Source organism: Lethenteron reissneri, chromosome 71 (genome assembly GCF_015708825.2).
Source record: "Lethenteron reissneri isolate LAM-NWPU_2019-01 chromosome 71, ASM1570882v1, whole genome shotgun sequence".
NCBI classification, from domain to species: domain Eukaryota; kingdom Metazoa; phylum Chordata; class Hyperoartia; order Petromyzontiformes; family Petromyzontidae; genus Lethenteron; species Lethenteron reissneri.
In genome coordinates this window covers 813,486-831,741 of record NC_083849.1, presented here as the reverse complement: position 1 = coordinate 831,741, position 18,256 = coordinate 813,486, and the positions used below count along the sequence as shown (strand labels likewise).

Here is an 18,256-nt window from a genome sequence, read left to right as displayed (position 1 = left end):
GGACGGTGTGGGGGTAGGGGCGTGTCTGGGGGGGGTGTGGGGGTAGGGGCGGGTCTGGGGGGGGGTGCGGGGGTAGAGGCGGGTGTGGGGGGGGTGCGGGGGTAGGGGCGGGTGTGGGGGGGGTGTGGGGGTAGGGGCGGGTGTGGGGGGGGTGGGTGTGAGGGTAGGGGTGGGTGTGGGGGGAGTGTGGGGGGGGTGTGGGGGTAGGGGCGGGTGTGGGGGGGTGTGGGGGGGTGGGTGTGAGGGTAGGGGTGGGTGTGGGGGGAGTGTGGGGGGGGTGTGGGGGGGTAGGGGCGGGTCTGGGGGGGTGGGAGGGTCGGGCAGCTTCATCAGGAACCAGCCTTGATCGTTATCGCCGTCACGTTCCACAGACCAAACGGCATCTCAGCCAATCCCCTTGAGACGACCCCAGGCGAACCTCGCCAGGAGGTCGGACCAAGACTTGGACGTCACTCCTGGCCACCGCCACCATCAGCAGCAGCAGCAGCAGCAGCAAGAGTTGCAGAGTTCGGGAAGTGAGACTGATATTGAGGATTTGGAGGTGGAGCAAGGAGTTGGGGGAGAAGGAGGAGGAGGTTGCAAAGCTGACGAAGGTGAATCCGTGAAATTGACAGCGAAACTCCCTCAACAAGCCTCAGGGTTTCACATGAACAGCGACACGGACATTGAAGAGGATGCTGGAGATGGTGGTGACGGCGGCGGTGGCGGTGGCGGCGGTGGCGGTGGCAGTGGTGGTGGTGGTGACGGCGGTGGTGGTGGCAGCGGTGGCGGTGGTGACGGCGGTGGTGGTGGCGGTGGCGGCAAAGGTAAGGCGCCTGCTGGTTGTGAACGCGCTTCTGGGGAGAGGCGGCCGGGTGGCACTGGGAGGGGAGAGACGCCTGTGAGCCGGCGCTGCTGAGAGCCAGTCCAGGTTTCAGCCGCACAGCCACTGGGATTACGGTGGGGACTCATAGACTCGCTCAGAGAGCCATCGACTCGATCAGAGAGTCATAGACTCGCTCAGAGAGTCATAGACTCGCTCAGAGAGTCATGGACTCACACAGAGAGCCATAGACTCACACAGAGAGCCATAGACTCACTCAGAGAGCCATAGACTTGCTCGGGAAGCCATAGACTCACTCAGAGAGCCATAGACTTGCTCAGGAAGCCATAGACTCACTCAGAGAGCCATAGACTCACTCAGAGAGCCATAGACTCACTCAGAGAGCCATAGACTCACACAGAGAGTCATAGACTCACTCAGAGAGCCATAGACTCACTCAGAGAGCCATAGACTCGCTCAGAGAGCCATAGACTCACTCAGAGAGCCATAGACTAAATGATTTGAAGAAGCGACATAGCCAACAAAAATTCTAACTCAACCCAGTGACTCATCACCATCACCACCATCATCACGTGGCCACTGGGGATACAAAGGCGGCCGGGCGTGGTAAGTGGTGGCCACCCACCGCATCGTGCCGGACCTTCAATCGGTGGTGCTGCTACTCGCTAACAGCACTTGCCCCAACATTATGCTGAAGGCTACACGGGGGGATCTTTGTCTTTGTATCTGGGATGACGATTCAGTGGCTCAAGCTATTGCTGGTGCTGCTGGTGCTGCAAGTCCTGAGGACACGGATCAAGATGACGACAGCGAAGATGATGTTCACTTGCTGGGTGAGACCCCACACATCGCCCAACTCCACACACCACCCAGCCTGGGTTCGATACCCGACTGGGGCAACTTTGTATGATTCTCCCCCTTGCTTGGCAGAGCGAGAGTGAGTGTGAACTCCCCCTGTTCTACAGAGTGAGTGTGTGTAGTTTGTGTGATCTCCCCGTGTTCTACAGAGTGAGTGAGTGGAGTTTGTATGATCTCCCCCTGTTCTACAGAGTGAGTGAGTGGAGTTTGTATGATCTCCCCCTGTTCTACAGAGTGAGTGAGTGGAGTTTGTGTGATCTCCCCCTGTTCTACAGAGTGAGTTGAGTTTGTATGATCTCCCCCTGTTTTGCAGAGCGAGAGTGAGTGGAGTTTGTATGATCTCCCCCTGTTCTATAGAGTGAGTGAGTGGAGTTTGTATGATCTCCCCCTGTTCTATAGAGTGAGTGAGTGGAGTTTGTATGATCTCCCCCTGTTCTATAGAGTGAGTGAGTGGAGTTTGTATGATTTACCCCTGTTCTACAGAGTGAGTGAGTGGAGTTTGTATGATCTCCCCCTGTTCTACAGAGTGAGTGAGTGGAGTTTGTATGATCTCCCCCTGTTCTACAGAATGAGTGAGTGGAGTTTGTAAGGTCTTGAATGAGTGCGTACAACAGCTTGCTGCGCTACGTATCCAGCGTCCCGAGTTCAATTCCCGCTCACGGCCTTTGTCTCCCCAGTGGCGATGTTTACACCCCCCACCAGGTACTCATTTGAGGCTGAGTCGACCTAGGGAAGGCCCAGGACCGGTTCAGATAATCTCCCGTGAGCGGGAATCAGATTCGTAGCACAGCGCGCTGACCACTCGCTCGCACGACGTCACTCTGTGTGGGTTGTTCTGTTGCTGCAGGTGGATGGATCCGCCAGCCGGGAGCCCGAGTAGAGGCAGGGCTAGAAGCAGAACTGGGGGCAGTGCTGCACCAGGAGTCCTCTCCTCAGAGCATCTCAGACATGCCGACTCAGCATTTCCCCTGCATCGATGAGGTGTGTGTGTGTGTGCGACATCGCCACTCGGGGAGAGAAAGGCGCTCGGGCCTGGCGTTGGCCACCCACCCCCTCGTTGCGCTGTGTGCTGGCGTTAGTAGGTGCCGCTCGCTAACAGCGCTCGCCCCGGCAGCTTCAGTGAGCTACATTGGTGGGTCTTCATCTTGAATGTGCATTATGCGAGCTGTCACGGTCAGCGATGGTGTTGGTGCATCTGCCAGTCACCTGGGTCTGTCCTATGATCTCACAGTGACCCTTTCACCATTCCACCAATTTTTACTATTTTAATTTTACCAGTTGTAAGGACCCCACTGAGCTACGTAGCTCAAATGATCGCTCAACGAAGTGGCTTATCACGTGGAAATTTATAGCAGCCAAATACTCTAAACGCGTGCTGTTGAGTCTAGATGTGGAGGGGAAAACCGGAGGGCCCGGAGAAAAATCCACGAGATCACGGGGAGAGAGAGAGAGAAAGACACCACAAATTTCAAATATATTGGTGCCAGGGTTGGGTTCTGACCCACGACCAATGATGGAGCCAGGATTTTCAAGGAGGGGGGGCAACCCCTCCACAGAGGTCGCAACCGGGTACCCGATACCCGGCTACCCGTACCCGGCTGGGTAGGGTCGCAAATGGGTACCCGTACCCAGCTGGGTACGGGTACGGGTAGCCTTTTGCGACCCTGGTGCGGCCGGGTACGGGTATGGGTAGGCCGTGAGTCACTGGTGAGTAACCGTTTGTCACTCATTTCGGGTAGAGTACGGGTACGGGTAGGGTACGGGTACCCATTTGCGACCCTGGTGTGGCCGGGTACGGGTACCGGTAAGGAATCAAAACCTGTTTGCGACTTCTGCCCCTCCAGCAATGAAAAATGATCGGAGTTGTTATTAAGTAAGGACTACCTGTACTGGCAAAACGTCACGGTACTGGAATTGTAAATGTTGTAGTGGGTTTTACTTTCCGGCGTGCTGAACCAGTAAGTAATTGGCACGATTTGTTTACGTGACAAACTTCTCTAGTTGGGTGGTGGCGGGCGGGGTTAACGACACATTTATATTTACGTGATCTCACCCAAAACCTGTATTGTGGATTATTATGAAAGTTGGCATTTTTCCGCTGTTGGTGCTGTGATTGCTGTGGCTGATGCGTACATGTGTGTGTGTGTTGATGGCGTAGCGGTTAGTGCTACGAACCCAGTGACGGCCAAAATTCAGTGACAATTATCTTAACCGGTCCTGGGCCTCCCCTAGGTCGACTTGGCGTCAAATGAGTACCTGGTGCGGTGTGGGGTAAACATCGCCACTGGGGAGACAAAGTTGGCCAGGCATGGTGCTGGCCACCCTCCCCCTCGTGTACCGCAGTGCCGGCCTGCATAGGTCCTGCTCACTAACCGCACTTGGCCCAACAGTCTGTTAAGGCTACGTGGGGGATCTTTGTCTTTGTTGCAGGTGGAGACGCAGGCGTACGTCTATCCCAAGCAAAGTCATTGGACCTCGCTCTTTCCCAACTCTTCAAACTCTTCCACGCAGCCCTGCGGCACAGGTACATGGACAAACTCCTTGGTGTGTGTCTCTCTGTCTGTGGAGGAGGCTCGTGAAGGACGCTGCTACTGGGCAGTTGGAGGCAGTCGCCCTCCAGCAACAGCGGAGGGCAGAGGAGTGACGCTCACAACAACGAGCGGAGCGCCGGGTGGATAAAATACAGCAAATTGGCACAGTAGGGGGCACAGTAGGGGGCACAGGTGATGCATCGGCCAGTCATCTCAGTCAGTCAACCCATGGCACCTGGGTCAGTCCCGTGACCTGCTAGCGGGCGTTCGACACTTCACATGGCCTTAAAGTGCATATAGCCTGGCACAAGCGCTGTGGTGACATCACCACCACTTAGTGGTGAATGGCGGTTGTTGTTGTTGTTGGGGGTTCATAATGGCCATGTCAGAGACATTGCTGAGGTTGTACTGTTGAATTCTTGGGTTCGAAACCCTGCATCTGGGTGTCTTAGGCGAACTAAAAACTAAACTAAACTACTTTTATTTGACCAGGTAAGGGCCCACTAAGCTATATAGCTCTTCTTCAGAAGCGATCTGGCCACAAATGGTAGCGCAACGAAGCGGCTTATCGCACATTTACAGCAGACAAATACTCTAAACGCGTGACGTTGATTCCAAATGGGAAGGGAAAAACCAGAGGACCCGGAGAAAAATCCCCGCGAACACGGGGAGAGTCATGCAAACTCCAAATATACAGCAGCAGGCGTCAGGGTCGGGATCGAACCCACGACCTCCTGCCTACCAGGCGAGGCAGTTAACATCTCCTAGCCACCGTGATGATGATGAGAGAGAGACGCAAACTCTAAATATACAGCAGCAGCAGGCGTCAGGGTCGGGATCGAAGTTAACATCTTGCCATTGCGGCATCTTTAGGGGGTTCATCATGGCTGTGTCAGGTTCACAATGGCCTTGTTTGATTCATAATGGCCATGTTTGATTCATGATGGCCGTGTTGGAGATGCTCACCCAGAAGCGTTAAGAAACTGGGTTCGAGCCCTGGGTCTGGGTGTCTTTTATAAACTCGTACTGTCTGTGTCGGAGTATAAAGTAATTACTCTCAAACTTAAATTTCTGCAACTAATACCCTATCTGTGCCTCCACACACACACACACACACCCCAACATACTAACACACACACGCGTAAACACACACACACACACACCTCAACATACACATTCACACACGCACACATACACCCACTGTGGAACGATATCCACCACCCTTACACGGCCTACCAACGTTCCCACCCACAAAACCCATCCAGGCTCCCCATCCCATCCCCCGCCATCATCAGCATCACCACCATCAACATCATCAGCACTGCCAATGGCATCAGAAACATCCCCGTCATCATCATCGTCGTCCCTCGACGAGACGCAGCCGATGGAGCAGTACGTCGGCAACAAACGGCAAGAAACAGCTGCCGTGTCTCCCGCCACCGACGCCTGCCACTTTGACGACTGCGAGCCCACGCAGCCCGTGGAGCGGTTATTCGGCGTCGGTAACGACCGCGAGATTTCGCCGGGCACTAGCGGCGGTTGGGAGGTGGCGACGGCGTCGGCGCGCCGAGCGAGCAGAGGGCGCCTGTCCAAAAGCCGGAGGTCGAGGGCGGAAGTCTCGGTGGAGGTGCCGCCTTCGGGGGCGAGGGGCGGCCGAGGCGTGGGGGAGGAGGAGGTGGGCGGGGAGGCGGCGTTGGAGGCGGCAGATGAGACGCTCGGTCCGCAGGGCGAACTCCCGCGCGCTTCCAAGGAAGCGGGAGACGTCGGCACGCCGTCGACGGAGGAGGCCGAAGGTGGCGGATCGCTCGGCGGAGATTCTGGTGGCCCGGCGAATCTTAGAGACGGTGGAGACGGCGCGGCGGCGGCGGCGCTGGTGGAGAAGAGAGACCGCGGAGAGAAGGAGACGGATGCAGGTGGCGGTTTGATGAACGCGGAAGGCGTGAACTCGGCCTCGACCACGGGAAATCCCGAGGGTGTTGAGACCGCAAGCTCTGACGACGACGAGACGATCGACTTGGACGCCGAGATACCGGCAGAGTCGCGTGAAGTTGAACCGACGGGAGGTGACGAGCCGCTTCGCTGCGACACCGGCGGGCAGTCGACGGACCCCGCCGCGGGAAGTTCAGAGGGGGGACGAGAAGCCGGGGCAGGAGGAGGAGTGTCGGGGGAAACCACGGCTAAGACGCTTTCCCTGACAACTGAAAGGCCTGCGGAAGATCCGAAGGCTGATGGAGACGGTGAAAAGACTGCGACTGAGAACGAAGATTCTCTGTCAGGCACCGCGGCCGGGTGCCCGTCGGCCGGCGGGGAAGATCGCGGGCGCGAGGGGGCGTCCACGCTGACGGACGCCGCTTTGCTCGGCCCGCGAAGCGCGTCGACGGAAACCGGCGACGCCGTAGAGAAGCCGACCGAGAGGCAGGGTGCCTCCCCGCCGCCGCCGCAAACCGCCGTGCCACCGACTCCTGCGGGCAACGGAGAAGAGGTACCGCCAGCAGCGGAGAATAATACGGCCGGATCATTGCCACCGGGGATCCCGTCGTCTTCGAAGCGAGGAGGACGCCTTGGAGGGAAGTCGTCGGGCAAGACAGGCGTCCCGCGAGAGCGCGAAACGGCGGGGGGCTCCGCGACGGGCGGAGCGCATGAAGCGGCGGCAGCGGCGGTCGTCGAGGGAGAGACACGGCTGCCCCCCGAGGTCGAACCCCCGGGAACTTCGAAGAAACCCGGAAGGAAGTCGGCAAGGAAGCGGAATGACTTGGAAACGGCGGCGGCCTCCGGAGAGGCGAAGGGGAACTCCGACGTCCCGTCGACGGCGGTCGGGGCGGAGACGCGGCACCCAGACGCCAGACGCCCGGAAGCTCCGAAGAAACTAGAAAGGCCCTCGGCGAAGACTAAAGGCGACTTGTTCGGGTCGGAGACTTGGGTGGCTCCGGTCGAGGGCACGGGGCGCGACGAGCTGATGGCGGGGGTTGAGGAGGCCGCTCGAGCCGCCGAACCTGATCGCCCGGAAACTCTGAAGAAGGTCGGAAAGGCGTCGACGGGCGAGAGAGAGTCGCCGGGAGAGGCGAGAGATGGCGGAGATCCGCCGTCGGAGGATGGAGAGGAAACGCGAGAGCGCCGCACGGAATGTCCGGAAAGTTCTAAGATACTCGGGAGGAAGCGTTCGGCGGAGGATGGAGACGGCGCTCCGCGGGGAGAGTGCGGGCGCTCGGGAGACGCCGAGGAAGCGAGACTCGGCGGCATCGGTGACGGCGGCGGTGGCAGCGCCGACGGTGGATCGTCGGCCGAGCCTTCGTCGCCCGCGGGGAGAAATGCGCCACGGCGTTCCGCCAGGACTCCGAGCGCGGGACGAGGCGGCAGGAAGCCCGCGACCGCCAAGAGGGGCGGCACGGCCGCACCGCCGCCAGAACCGGGAACACAACCAGAGCCGCCGAGGTCGAGACGCCAGCGGAGTTTGACGGTGGTGATGAAGCGACTGGCCAAGGTGACGGGTGCCGAGCTTCCGGAGGATCACGGGGAGGAGGAGGAGGAGGAAGGTGCTCATGTGGAAGCTGCTGGGACCGTTGAACCTCTGGCTGAAGCATCGAACCAAAGAGACGTTAATCCAGGTGGGTGTACGTATCGTACGCGGATTATCTGTAAGTCTGTGTGTGTGCCTCTGTGGGGAGCGGTAGTGTGGTGGTTAGCGCTACGCTGCGCTACGAACCTGGTGACCCGGATTCGATTCCCGCTTACGGCAAACACCAGTGACGATTATCTGATTCGGTCCTGGACCTCCCCTAGGTCGACTCAGCCTCCAATGAGTACCTGGGGCGATGTGTAAACACCTCCTCATGTGCCACAGTGCCGGCCTTCACAGGTGCTGCTGCTGCTACTCGCTAACAGCACTTGGCCCTACAGTCTGTTAAGGCTGTACTGGGGATCTTTGTATCTGTGTGTATTGGGGGTGGGGGGAGCGGTGGTTCAGTGGTTGGTGTACCACGCTACAAACCCGGCGACCCAAATTCGTGGGTGCTCGCTAACAGCACTTGCCCCAGCAACCTGTGTAGGCCACACTGGTCGTCTATGTCTTTGCCATCCCCAGGTCACCCCTCGCCCAGCACTCGTAGGATTGGCCAAAGGAGGACAGCAGCCGGGAGGTCAAAGGTCGCCAGTTCAGAGGATGACGCCACAGAGCAGGTTGGACGGGTGGTGGAGGTGAGTGAGCGACCACGGGGAGAGAGAGACGCAAACTCCACATATACGGCAGCAGGCGTCAGGGACGGGATCTAACCCATGACCTCCTGTATAGTATAAAGGATAAAAGAGGAAAATTGCATAGAAATAAGTTGAATGGCGGATGAGGATAGGGCAGTAAATAGAATAGCGGATAAGGGGATTGTGCAATTGTGAAATTAGCGGATAAGTTGAATGGCAGATAGCATGATTTATGCTCTTTGTTTTACAGGATGTCCCCATATCCAGCAGCATGGATCGGAAAACCCGAGCCAAGCAGAAAGCAGCGACGGCAACATCGGCGGCAGTGGCAGTCGAGTCAAGCGGAGGGGCAGGAAGTGACGTCGCCACAGCCCCACGTGACGACAAGACAGGAAGTGACGTCGCCAGAACCCCATGTGACTCCAGGACAGGAAGTGACGTCGCCACAGCCCCACGCGACGACAAGACAGGAAGTGACGTCGCCAGAGCCCCATGTCACGACAGGACAGGAAGTAACGTCGCCACAGCCCCACACGACGACAAGACAGGAAGTGACGTCGCCCCACGCAACGCCAGGACAGGAAGTGACGTCGCCAAGGCCCGAGGCAACGTGCGGCGTGGTAGAAATCCGCGGAACAGCGCCGCCGCGACAGGAGGTGACGCCGGCAGTGACGCCGGCAGTGACGCCGTCGACGCAGGAAGCAGCGGCGCCGAGACGGGAACCAACGTCGTTGCGGCAGAAAGTGATGTCACAGCAGTGGGAAGCGGCGTCGGCGATGCCGTGCGCACGGAAAGTGTCGCCCCCGGGACGGGAAGCGAAGCGGCGGCGGCGGCCACTCCACGGACCGGCAAGGTGGCCCAGGGAAGGGCTGGAGGCCGGGCAAAGGGCGCCGCGACACCACAGAGGAGGAGGAGGAGGACGCGGGCCGGCGGCGACGATGATGACGGCGGTGACGGCGATGACGAGACAAATGGCGCGCTGGCGCGGGGAGGAGAGGTCCACCTCGTCATCTGGCCAGATGATCCCAGAGGTCGGGGGGTCGGCAGCGGTCATCAAGGGTCAGCCGAGGTGGTGGAAGGGCAGGAGCGGCGACAGCGGGGGGCAGGGGGGGGCAGGGGACGAGCATGGGCGGTGGAGGCGGAGAAGGAGGTGGTGGAGGCGGTGGTGGAGGAGGCGGTGGAGGCGGCGGTGGATAGCGGTGGTGGAGGTGCGGACGAGACAAAGGAAGTAGAAACAAGTGAGTCCCGTCGTCGTCGTCGTCATCGTTGTTGTTTCCATGAGCATCACCACGGCGGCGTTCGTGGTGTAGATGATAGTTGGTGAGACAAGAGATTGACACGTAGTGGGTATGCTCAGCTAATGTTACGGTTCGTAGTCGATCTATTTCAGGGTTGGGCCGCGTAGTGACCGTCTCGCCAGATTGTTTTGTCGGGACGCCCTCCACCACCGACTAATGACAGCCAATCAAATTAAACCGTCACGCGGTGGGCAGGCGTTTAAAGACGTGGCGATTATGATTGTTTCAGCTCACTCACTGACCTACCCACCCAATCACTCACCCACCCACTCACTCACCCCCCCACCCACTCACCCACCCACTCATGCATTCACTCACCCACCCACTCAATCACCCACCCACTCAGCCACTCACTCACCCACCCACTGACTCACTCACTCACTCACCCACTCACTCACCTACTCACCTGCTCAGCCACTTAGACGGTGGAGGGTTCTCAAACATCACCGGATCGCCACAGAGTGGCTTAACCCCCCCCACCCCAAACGATCACTTATGAATCAAGTCTAAGATCTGTTTTCATGATCTCCCTGTCACTAGAAGCGGAAAGCGGTGGGGGCGGGGGAACCGCACCACAGGAGGAAACCCGGCGGAGGCGGCGAGGTCGCCCACAGCAACAGCCGGTGGCCCCGCAGGAGGTGCCGCCCCCCTTGGCTGCCTCCCACAATGCCGCGGGGCAGGAAGAGGGTAGCAGTGATGCTGCCACCGCTACTGCTGCCAGTGATGATGGAGACGGTGGCGATGGTGCGGGAGGTGTGACGATAGTAAGTGGAATCAGTACTGACGTTACACAACAGTACTCAGTCCCCGGTTGATTTATTAAATTATTACAGTCAACAAAATCCCACCTAAGCCCCCCCCCCTCCCCACCCTTTCTCCCCCCCCACCCCACACAGCCCCCCCTCACGCTGTCCACCCGGAAGAGACGTGGGGCCACGGAGCAGCCGACAGCGCCGCAGAAATCCCGTCGGAATTCCAGGAAACCGGGAACGTCGGCAACGTCAGGAACGTCCCAAGCCACCGACGCTCCGGGAACGCCGCAGGGGAGCGGAGGGCCACCGGGAAACTCGGGAACGCCGGAAGGAACGCCGCAGGGGCGAGGGGCATCGGGAAACTCGGGAACGCCGGAAGGAACGCCGCAGGGGCGAGGGGCATCGGGAAACTCGGGAACGCCGGAAGGAACGCCGCAGGGGCGAGGGGCATCGGGAAACTCGGGAACGCCGGAAGGAACGCCGCAGGGGCGAGGGGCATCGGGAAACTCGGGAACGCCGGAAATTCCTCGGAGGACAGGAACGCCGCAGGGGCGAGGAGCGGCATCGAGAAATTCGGGAACGCCGGAAATTCCGCAGAGGCCAGGAACGCCGCAGGGGAGCAGAGGGGCATCGGGAAACTCGGGAACGCCGACAACGCCGGGAATTTCAGGAGGGCGAGGAACGCCGCGGTCTGCCCGCAATCCCAGGGGAGACGTTCCCAAGGTGAGATTCTCCCTATGCGAGCGTGGCATGTGGGCAGACTCGTATGTTTGTACGAATGAGTGTTCTTTTCGCACTGCAACGTAGCTGGGTGTGCACAGTTCAATTCACTTGCTGTGTGTGTGAGCGTGTGAGCGTGTGAGTGTGTGAGGGGGCGCCATGGTGGTGAGATGGATAGCAGATGTTGACCACCTCGCCTGGTATGCAGGCTGTCGTGGGTTCGATCCCAATCCTGACACCTGCTGCTGTATATTTGGAGTCTGTGTCTCTCTCTCATCATCATCACGGTGGCTATGAGATGTTGACTACCTCGCCTGGTATACAGGAGGTCGTGGGTTCATTCACGACCCTGACACCTGCTGCTGTATATTTGGAGTCTGTGTCTCTCTCTCATCATCATCACGGTGGATAGGAGATGTTAACTACCTCGCCTGGTATACAGGAGGTCGTGGGTTCGATCCCGACCCTGACGACGCCTGCTGCTGCTGTATATTTGGAGTCTGTGTCTCTCTCTCATCATCATCACGGTGGCTAGGAGATGTTAACTCCCTCGCCTGGTATACAGGAGGTCGTGGGTTCGATCACGACCCTGACGCCTGCTGCTGTATATTTGGAGTCTCCGTGTCTCTCTCCTCGTGGTCGCGTGGAATTTTCTCCGGGTTCTCCGGTTTTCCCCTCGACATTATAGAAGAATGCGTCAAGAGTATTTGTTCACGTGTGCGTGCATCTGCCTATTTGGCTGCTGTAAATTTCCACTTGATAAGCCGCTTCGTTGAGCATTTATTTGTGACCAGGTCGCTTCTGAAAAAGAGCTGCATATCTCACTGGGCCTTACGTGTTAAAAATAAACAAAAAATTTGGAAAACTAAACAATTGTTAGTGAGTTGTGTAGTAAACATCACCACTGGGGAGACAAAGGCGGCCGGGCGTGGTGCTGGCCACCCACCTCCTCGTGCACTGTGCCGGCCTTCATAGGTGCTCGCTAACAGTACTTGCTCCCAAAAGTCTGTTCAGGTATACGGGGGATCTTTGTTTTTGTAGCCCTCTGTATGCGCATATCTGCTGCAGGTGGCGTTCACGGGTGCGTACAACCGTCTCTGTCTCTGTGTATCTTTACTTATCGCTGTGTGTGTATCGCACCCCAAGAACAGCGTAGCGCAGACGGATAAAACGCAGCAAGTTAGCACAGTAGGGGGCACAGGTGGTGCATCGGCCAGTCATCTCAGTCAGTCAACCTACGGCACCTGGGGTCTGTGCCGTGATCTCCTGCCAGCAGCGAACCTTCGACACTTTGCGTGGTCTCCGAGTGCACCTAGTCTGGCACAGGCACCGTGGTGATGTCACCGCAGAGGTCGCAGACGGGTTTTGATTCCTTACCCGTACCCGGCCGCACCAGGGTCGCAAATGGGTACCCGTTCCCTACCCATACCCTACCCGAAATGAGTGACAAACGGTTACTCACCAGTGACTCACGGCCTACCCGTACTCGGCCGCACCAGGGTCGCAAACGGCTACCCGTACCCGGCCGGGTACGGGTAGCCGGGTATCGGGTAGGGTACGGGTATCGGGTACCCGGTTGCGACCTCTGTGTCACCGTCACCTGTCGTTGTTGTATCTCTGTGTACGTAATTCTCCATTTGTACCCGCGTGTGCACGTGCGTGCCCGGCGTGTGCACGTGCTCGCCCGCGTGTGTAACCTACCTCTCCGTGCGTACCGGCGGCAGGTGGCGTTCACGGGAGTGGCGGAGCTGGAGGCGCTGGAGCAGCGCGTGCGGGCGCTGGGCTGGGCCGTGAGCGCCAGCGCGCGCGACTGCTCCCACCTCGTCACCGACCGCGTGTGCCGCACCGTCAAGATGCTGTGCGCCGTCGCCAGGGGCGTGCCCGTCGTCACGCCCGCCTGGATCCAGCAGGTGCCGCGGGTTGTGCGGGCGGGCAAGGTGGTGGTAGCAGCACGTCGGTGATGCTCGGGCCTTGGGTTTATTACCTTACTGGGGCGTCTTTCTGTGGAGTTTGTGTGATCTCCCCCTGTTCTACAGAGTGAGTGTAGTTTGTATGATCTCCCCCTGTTCTACAGAGTGAGTGGAGTTTGTATGATCTCCCACTGTTCTACAGAGTGAGTGGAGTTTGTGTGATCTCCCCCTGTTCTACAGAGTGAGTGAGTGGAGTTTGTATGATCTCCCCCTGTCCTACAGAGTGAGTGAGTGGAGTTTGTGTGATCTCCCCCTGTTCTACAGAGTGAGTGGAGTTTGTGTGATCTCCCCCTGTTCTACAGAGTGAGTGAGTGGAGTTTGTGTGATCTCCCCCTGTTCTACAGAGTGAGTGAGTGGAGTTTGTATGATCTCCCTCTGTTCTACAGAGTGAGTGAGTGGAGTTTGTATGATCTCCCTCTGTTCTACAGAGTGAGTGAGTGGAGTTTGTATGATCTCTCCCTGTTCTACAGAGTGAGTGAGTGGAGTTTGTATGATCTCCCCCTGTTCTACAGAGTGAGTGAGTGTAGTTTGTGTGATCTCCCCCTGTTCTACAGAGTGAGTGAGTGGAGTTTGTGTGATCTCCCCCTGTTCTACAGAGTGAGTGTAGTTTGTGTGATCTCCCCCTGTTCTACAGAGTGAGTGAGTGGAGTTTGTGTGATCTCCCCCTGTTCTACAGAGTGAGTGAGTGGAGTTTGTATGATCTCCCTCTGTTCTACAGAGTGAGTGAGTGGAGTTTGTATGATCTCTCCCTGTTCTACAGAGTGAGTGAGTGGAGTTTGTATGATCTCCCCCTGTTCTACAGAGTGAGTGAGTGTAGTTTGTGTGATCTCCCCCTGTTCTACAGAGTGAGTGAGTGTAGTTTGTGTGATCTCCCCCTGTTCTACAGAGTGAGTGTAGTTTGTGTGATCTCCCCCTGTTCTACAGAGTGAGTGAGTGGAGTTTGTATGATCTCCCCCTGTTCTACAGAGTGAGTGAGTGTAGTTTGTGTGATCTCCCCCTGTTCTACAGAGTGAGTGTAGTTTGTGTGATCTCCCCCTGTTCTACAGAGTGAGTGAGTGGAGTTTGTGTGATCTCCCCCTGTTCTACAGAGTGAGTGTAGTTTGTGTGATCTCCCCCTGTTCTACAGAGTGAGTGAGTGGAGTTTGTGTGATCTCCCCCTGTTCTACAGAGTGAGTCAGTGGAGTTTGTGTGATCTCCCCCTGTTCTACAGAGTGAGTGAGTGGAGTTTGTATGATCTCCCCCTGTTCTACATAGTGAGTGAGTGGAGTTTGTATGATCTCCCCCTGTTCTACAGAGTGAGTGAGTGGAGTTTGTAGGATCTCCCCCTGTTCTACAGAGTGAGTGAGTGTAGTTTGTGTGATCTCCCCCTGTTCTACAGAGTGAGTGAGTGGCGTTTGTGTGATCTCCCCCTGTTCTACAGAGTGAGTGTAGTTTGTGTGATCTCCCCCTGTTCTACAGAGTGAGTGAGTGGAGTTTGTGTGATCTCCCCCTGTTCTACAGAGTGAGTGAGTGTAGTTTGTGTGATCTCCCCCTGTTCTACAGAGTGAGTGAGTGGAGTTTGTGTGATCTCCCCCTGTTCTACAGAGTGAGTGAGTGGAGTTTGTGTGATCTCCCCCTGTTCTACAGAGTGAGTGAGTGGAGTTTGTATGATCTTTCCCTGTTCTACAGAGTGAGTGAGTGGAGTTTGTGTGATCTCCCCCTGTTCTGCAGAGTGGGTGAGTGGAGTTTGTATGATCTCTCCCTGTTCTACAGAGTGAGTGAGTGGAGTTTGTATGATCTCCCCCTGTTCTACAGAGTGAGTTGAGCTCATGCCCCAAAAGTTATGTTCAAGGCTACACAGGGGACATTTGTCTTTGTCAGTGTGAGCAGAGTGGCCGCGTGGTGGACAGCGATGCGTTCATCGTGAGCGACGAGGAGCAAGAGGCCAAGTTCCACTTCCGGCTCAGAGAGTCGCTCCTTGCGGCGAGAGAGAGGCCGCTGTTCCACGTGGGTGACGCACGCACGCACACACACGTACACACACGTACACACACACACGTACACACGCACACACACACACGTACACACGCACACACACACACGTACACACACACACGTACACACACACACGTACACACGCACACACACGCACGTACACACACACACGTACACACACACACACGTACACACGCACACACACACACGTACACACACGTACACACGCACACACACACACACGTACACACACGTACACACACGCACGTACACACACACACACGTACACACACACACGTACACACACACACGTACACACACGCACGTACACACACGCACGTACACACACACACGCATACATGTATGTACTGGCCTGCCCGGCTTGTGCCTGCAGGGCTGCCGCGTGCACGTGACCGCCGGAGTGAAGCCCGAGCCGGTCCACATGCGCGACATCGTGGAGTGCGGCGGGGCCACCTGGCTCCCCAAAGTGCCTCGCACTGCACAGGTACGGTGTGGGTGTGTGTGTACCTGTGTGTGTGTGTGTACCTGTGTGTGTGTGTACCCACGTGTGTGTACCTGTGTGTGTGTGTACCTGTGTGTGTGTACCTGTGTGTGTGTGTGTACCTGTGTGTGTGTGTGTACCCGCGTGTGTGTGTGTGTGTACCCACGTGTGTGTGAACCCACGTGTGTGTGTGTACCTGTGTGCATGTGTGTGTACTCACGTGTGTGTGTGTACTCACGTGTGTGTGTGTACTCGCGTGCGTGTGTGTACCTGTGTGTGTGTATTCGTGTGTATCCGTGTGTGTGTCTATCCGTGTGTGTGTATCCGTGTGTGTGTGTATGTGTGTATCCGTGTGTGTGTCTATCCGTGTGTGTGTGTGTGTATCCGTGTGTGTGTGCTCGTGTGTGTTTGTCCGTGTGTGTGTGTCCGCGTGTGTGTGTGTATCCGCGTGTGTGTGTATCCGTGTGTGTGTGTGTATCCGTGTGTGTGTGTGTATCCGTGTCCGTGTGTGTGTATCCGTGTGTGTGTGTAACCCGCGCGCGCGTGCACGAACCCCTTACCAGGCCGGACTGCTGGTGGTGTCGTGCCCTGAGGACTCTGTGCGTCTGCGCGATTGCCGCGGCGTTGACGTGGTGAGCGCCGAGCTCATCCTCACCGGCGTGCTCAGGCAGAGACTGGACGTTGACGCTCACCGCCTCAGCACCAGCCGCGTGAGAGCCGCCCACTCAAACCGCACCGTCACACCACGTGGTGTCGCTTGGACGTGGCGTCTGCACTTTTGTTTCAGGAGCGTTGCGCTGAACACGCACGGTGCCCACTATTACTGAGCAAGTCACAGCGTATTGGTCACCACGTGGCACTCATGAATCTCAACGTGCATCCTACACACTACACTATACACTCACCACTAGTATACTCAACACTACTACACTACACTATACACTCACCACTAGTACACTCAACACTAGTACACTCACCACTACTACACTCACCACTACACTCACCACTAGTACACTCAACACTAGTACACTCACCACTACTACACTCACCACTACACTCACCACAACTACACTCACCACTACACTCACCACTACACTCACCACTACACTCACCACTATACTCACCACTATACTCACCACTACTACACTCACCACTACACTCACCACTACACTCACTACTACACTCACCACTACACTCACCACTAGAACACTCACCACTACTACACTCACCACTACACTCACCACCACTACACTCACCACTACACTCACCACTACACTCTGTTGTTATGATGCTGCGCCGGTGTGACACCGCCAATACAATAAGACTCGATAACACTTTTGATTGGCGCTTGTTGGTTGGCGGACGGTGTGTGTGTGTGTCTACATCTCTGGACATTGTCCCCCTTGTTGTCGTCGCGGGGACAGGGAGACGAGGCAGACAGCTCGGACATCGATGGGGGCAGAGACGTAGAGCAGCGCGCACGCAAGCGCGCCAGCGTGCCGGCTGCGCGGGGAGCCCAGGTTGCCTCCAAACGCCGGCGCTGAAGACGACGATGACGACGATGAGGTGGTGGAGGTACAGGAGGTGGATGATGAAGATGATCATGAGGAGATGGAGGAGGTGGATGATGATGTTGATGATGATGGGACCATTCTGCGTGGGTGCGTGTGTCTGGGGTTGGATTGGGGAGCGGCGGTGCAGCGGTTAGCGCTGCGCTGTGTAATCCTGGGGAACCAAGTTCGATTCCCGCTCATGACCAGAGGTCGCAACCGGGTACCCGATACCCGTACCCTACCTGATACCCGGCTACCCGTACCCAGCCGGGTACGGGTACGGGTAGGCCGTGAGTCACTGGTGAGTAACCGTTTGTCACTCATTTTGGGTAGGGTACGGGTAGGGAACGGGTACCCGTACCCGGCCGGGTACGGGTACCCGTTTGCGACCCTGGTGCGGCCGGGTACGGGTACGGAATCAAAACCCGTTTGCGACCTCTGGTCTGGGGTTGGATTGGGGAGCGGCGGTGCAGCGGTTAGCGCTACGCTGTGTAATCTTGGCAAACCAAGTTCGATTCCCGCTCACGACCACCACCAACACCAGTGACGATACTCTGAACCGATTCTGGGCCTCCTCTCTGTCGGCTTGGCCTAAAATGAGTAGCTGGTGTGGTGTGTAAAAATCACCACTGGGGAGACAAAGGCGGCCGGTCGTGGTGCTGGCCACCCACCCCCTCGTGTGCCGTGCCGGCCTTCATACGTGTAGTTTGTATGTTATTGCAAAACGGAACCTATTTTGGTGTTTGGCATGTTAACACTTCCTGTTTTATTGCCAGAAAGGGTCCAAACCTCTTTAGATTTTTCATCATTTTTGATGCTGGCAACAAGTTCCCGTAGATATAACTGCTCGACACAAGGACATCGGTGCACCGATACTTACATTGGCAACAAACCCTCCACCTACATACAATATCACTGGTATTGGTCTAAAACGTCCCAGCGCTGAAAATATAATATAACTCAGCCGGGATCACACGGTAGCAGCGGCAGGGACATCACTGCCGCTACTGCATGGAGAACCTGGCAGGAACCTCCTGGAAAAAAGAGTCTTTCCAGGGCTAAACAAGTATCACAATAAATA

At 57.1% G+C, this 18,256-nt stretch overlaps 1 protein-coding gene across 1 annotated transcript; it reads left to right on the top strand.

Moving 5' to 3' along the window:
- Positions 1 to 375: 375 nt before the first annotated feature.
- LOC133361174 (mucin-19-like) lies at positions 376 to 17,166 on the top strand. Its single transcript, XM_061580058.1, has 14 exons — positions 376 to 806; positions 1,567 to 1,656; positions 2,529 to 2,662; positions 4,112 to 4,205; positions 5,478 to 7,817; positions 8,294 to 8,406; positions 8,657 to 9,501; positions 10,245 to 10,342; positions 10,601 to 11,145; positions 12,901 to 13,086; positions 15,016 to 15,132; positions 15,515 to 15,625; positions 16,186 to 16,332; positions 17,047 to 17,166. The coding sequence occupies exons 1-14, from the start codon at positions 647 to 649 to the stop codon at positions 17,164 to 17,166; spliced, it is 5,100 nt and encodes a 1,699-aa protein (XP_061436042.1). The 5' UTR covers positions 376 to 646.
- The last annotated feature ends 1,090 nt before the right edge of the window (positions 17,167 to 18,256 follow it).

Coding starts and splice junctions, on each gene's coding strand:
- LOC133361174 (XM_061580058.1), top strand. CDS start 647: ATGAACAGCGACACGGACATTGAAGAGGATGCTGGAGATGGTGGTGAC. Junction 1,657..2,528: donor AGATGATGTTCACTTGCTGG/GTGAGACCCCAC, acceptor CTGTTGCTGCAG/GTGGATGGATCCGCCAGCCG. Junction 11,146..12,900: donor GGAGGGCGAGGAACGCCGCG/GTCTGCCCGCAA, acceptor TACCGGCGGCAG/GTGGCGTTCACGGGAGTGGC.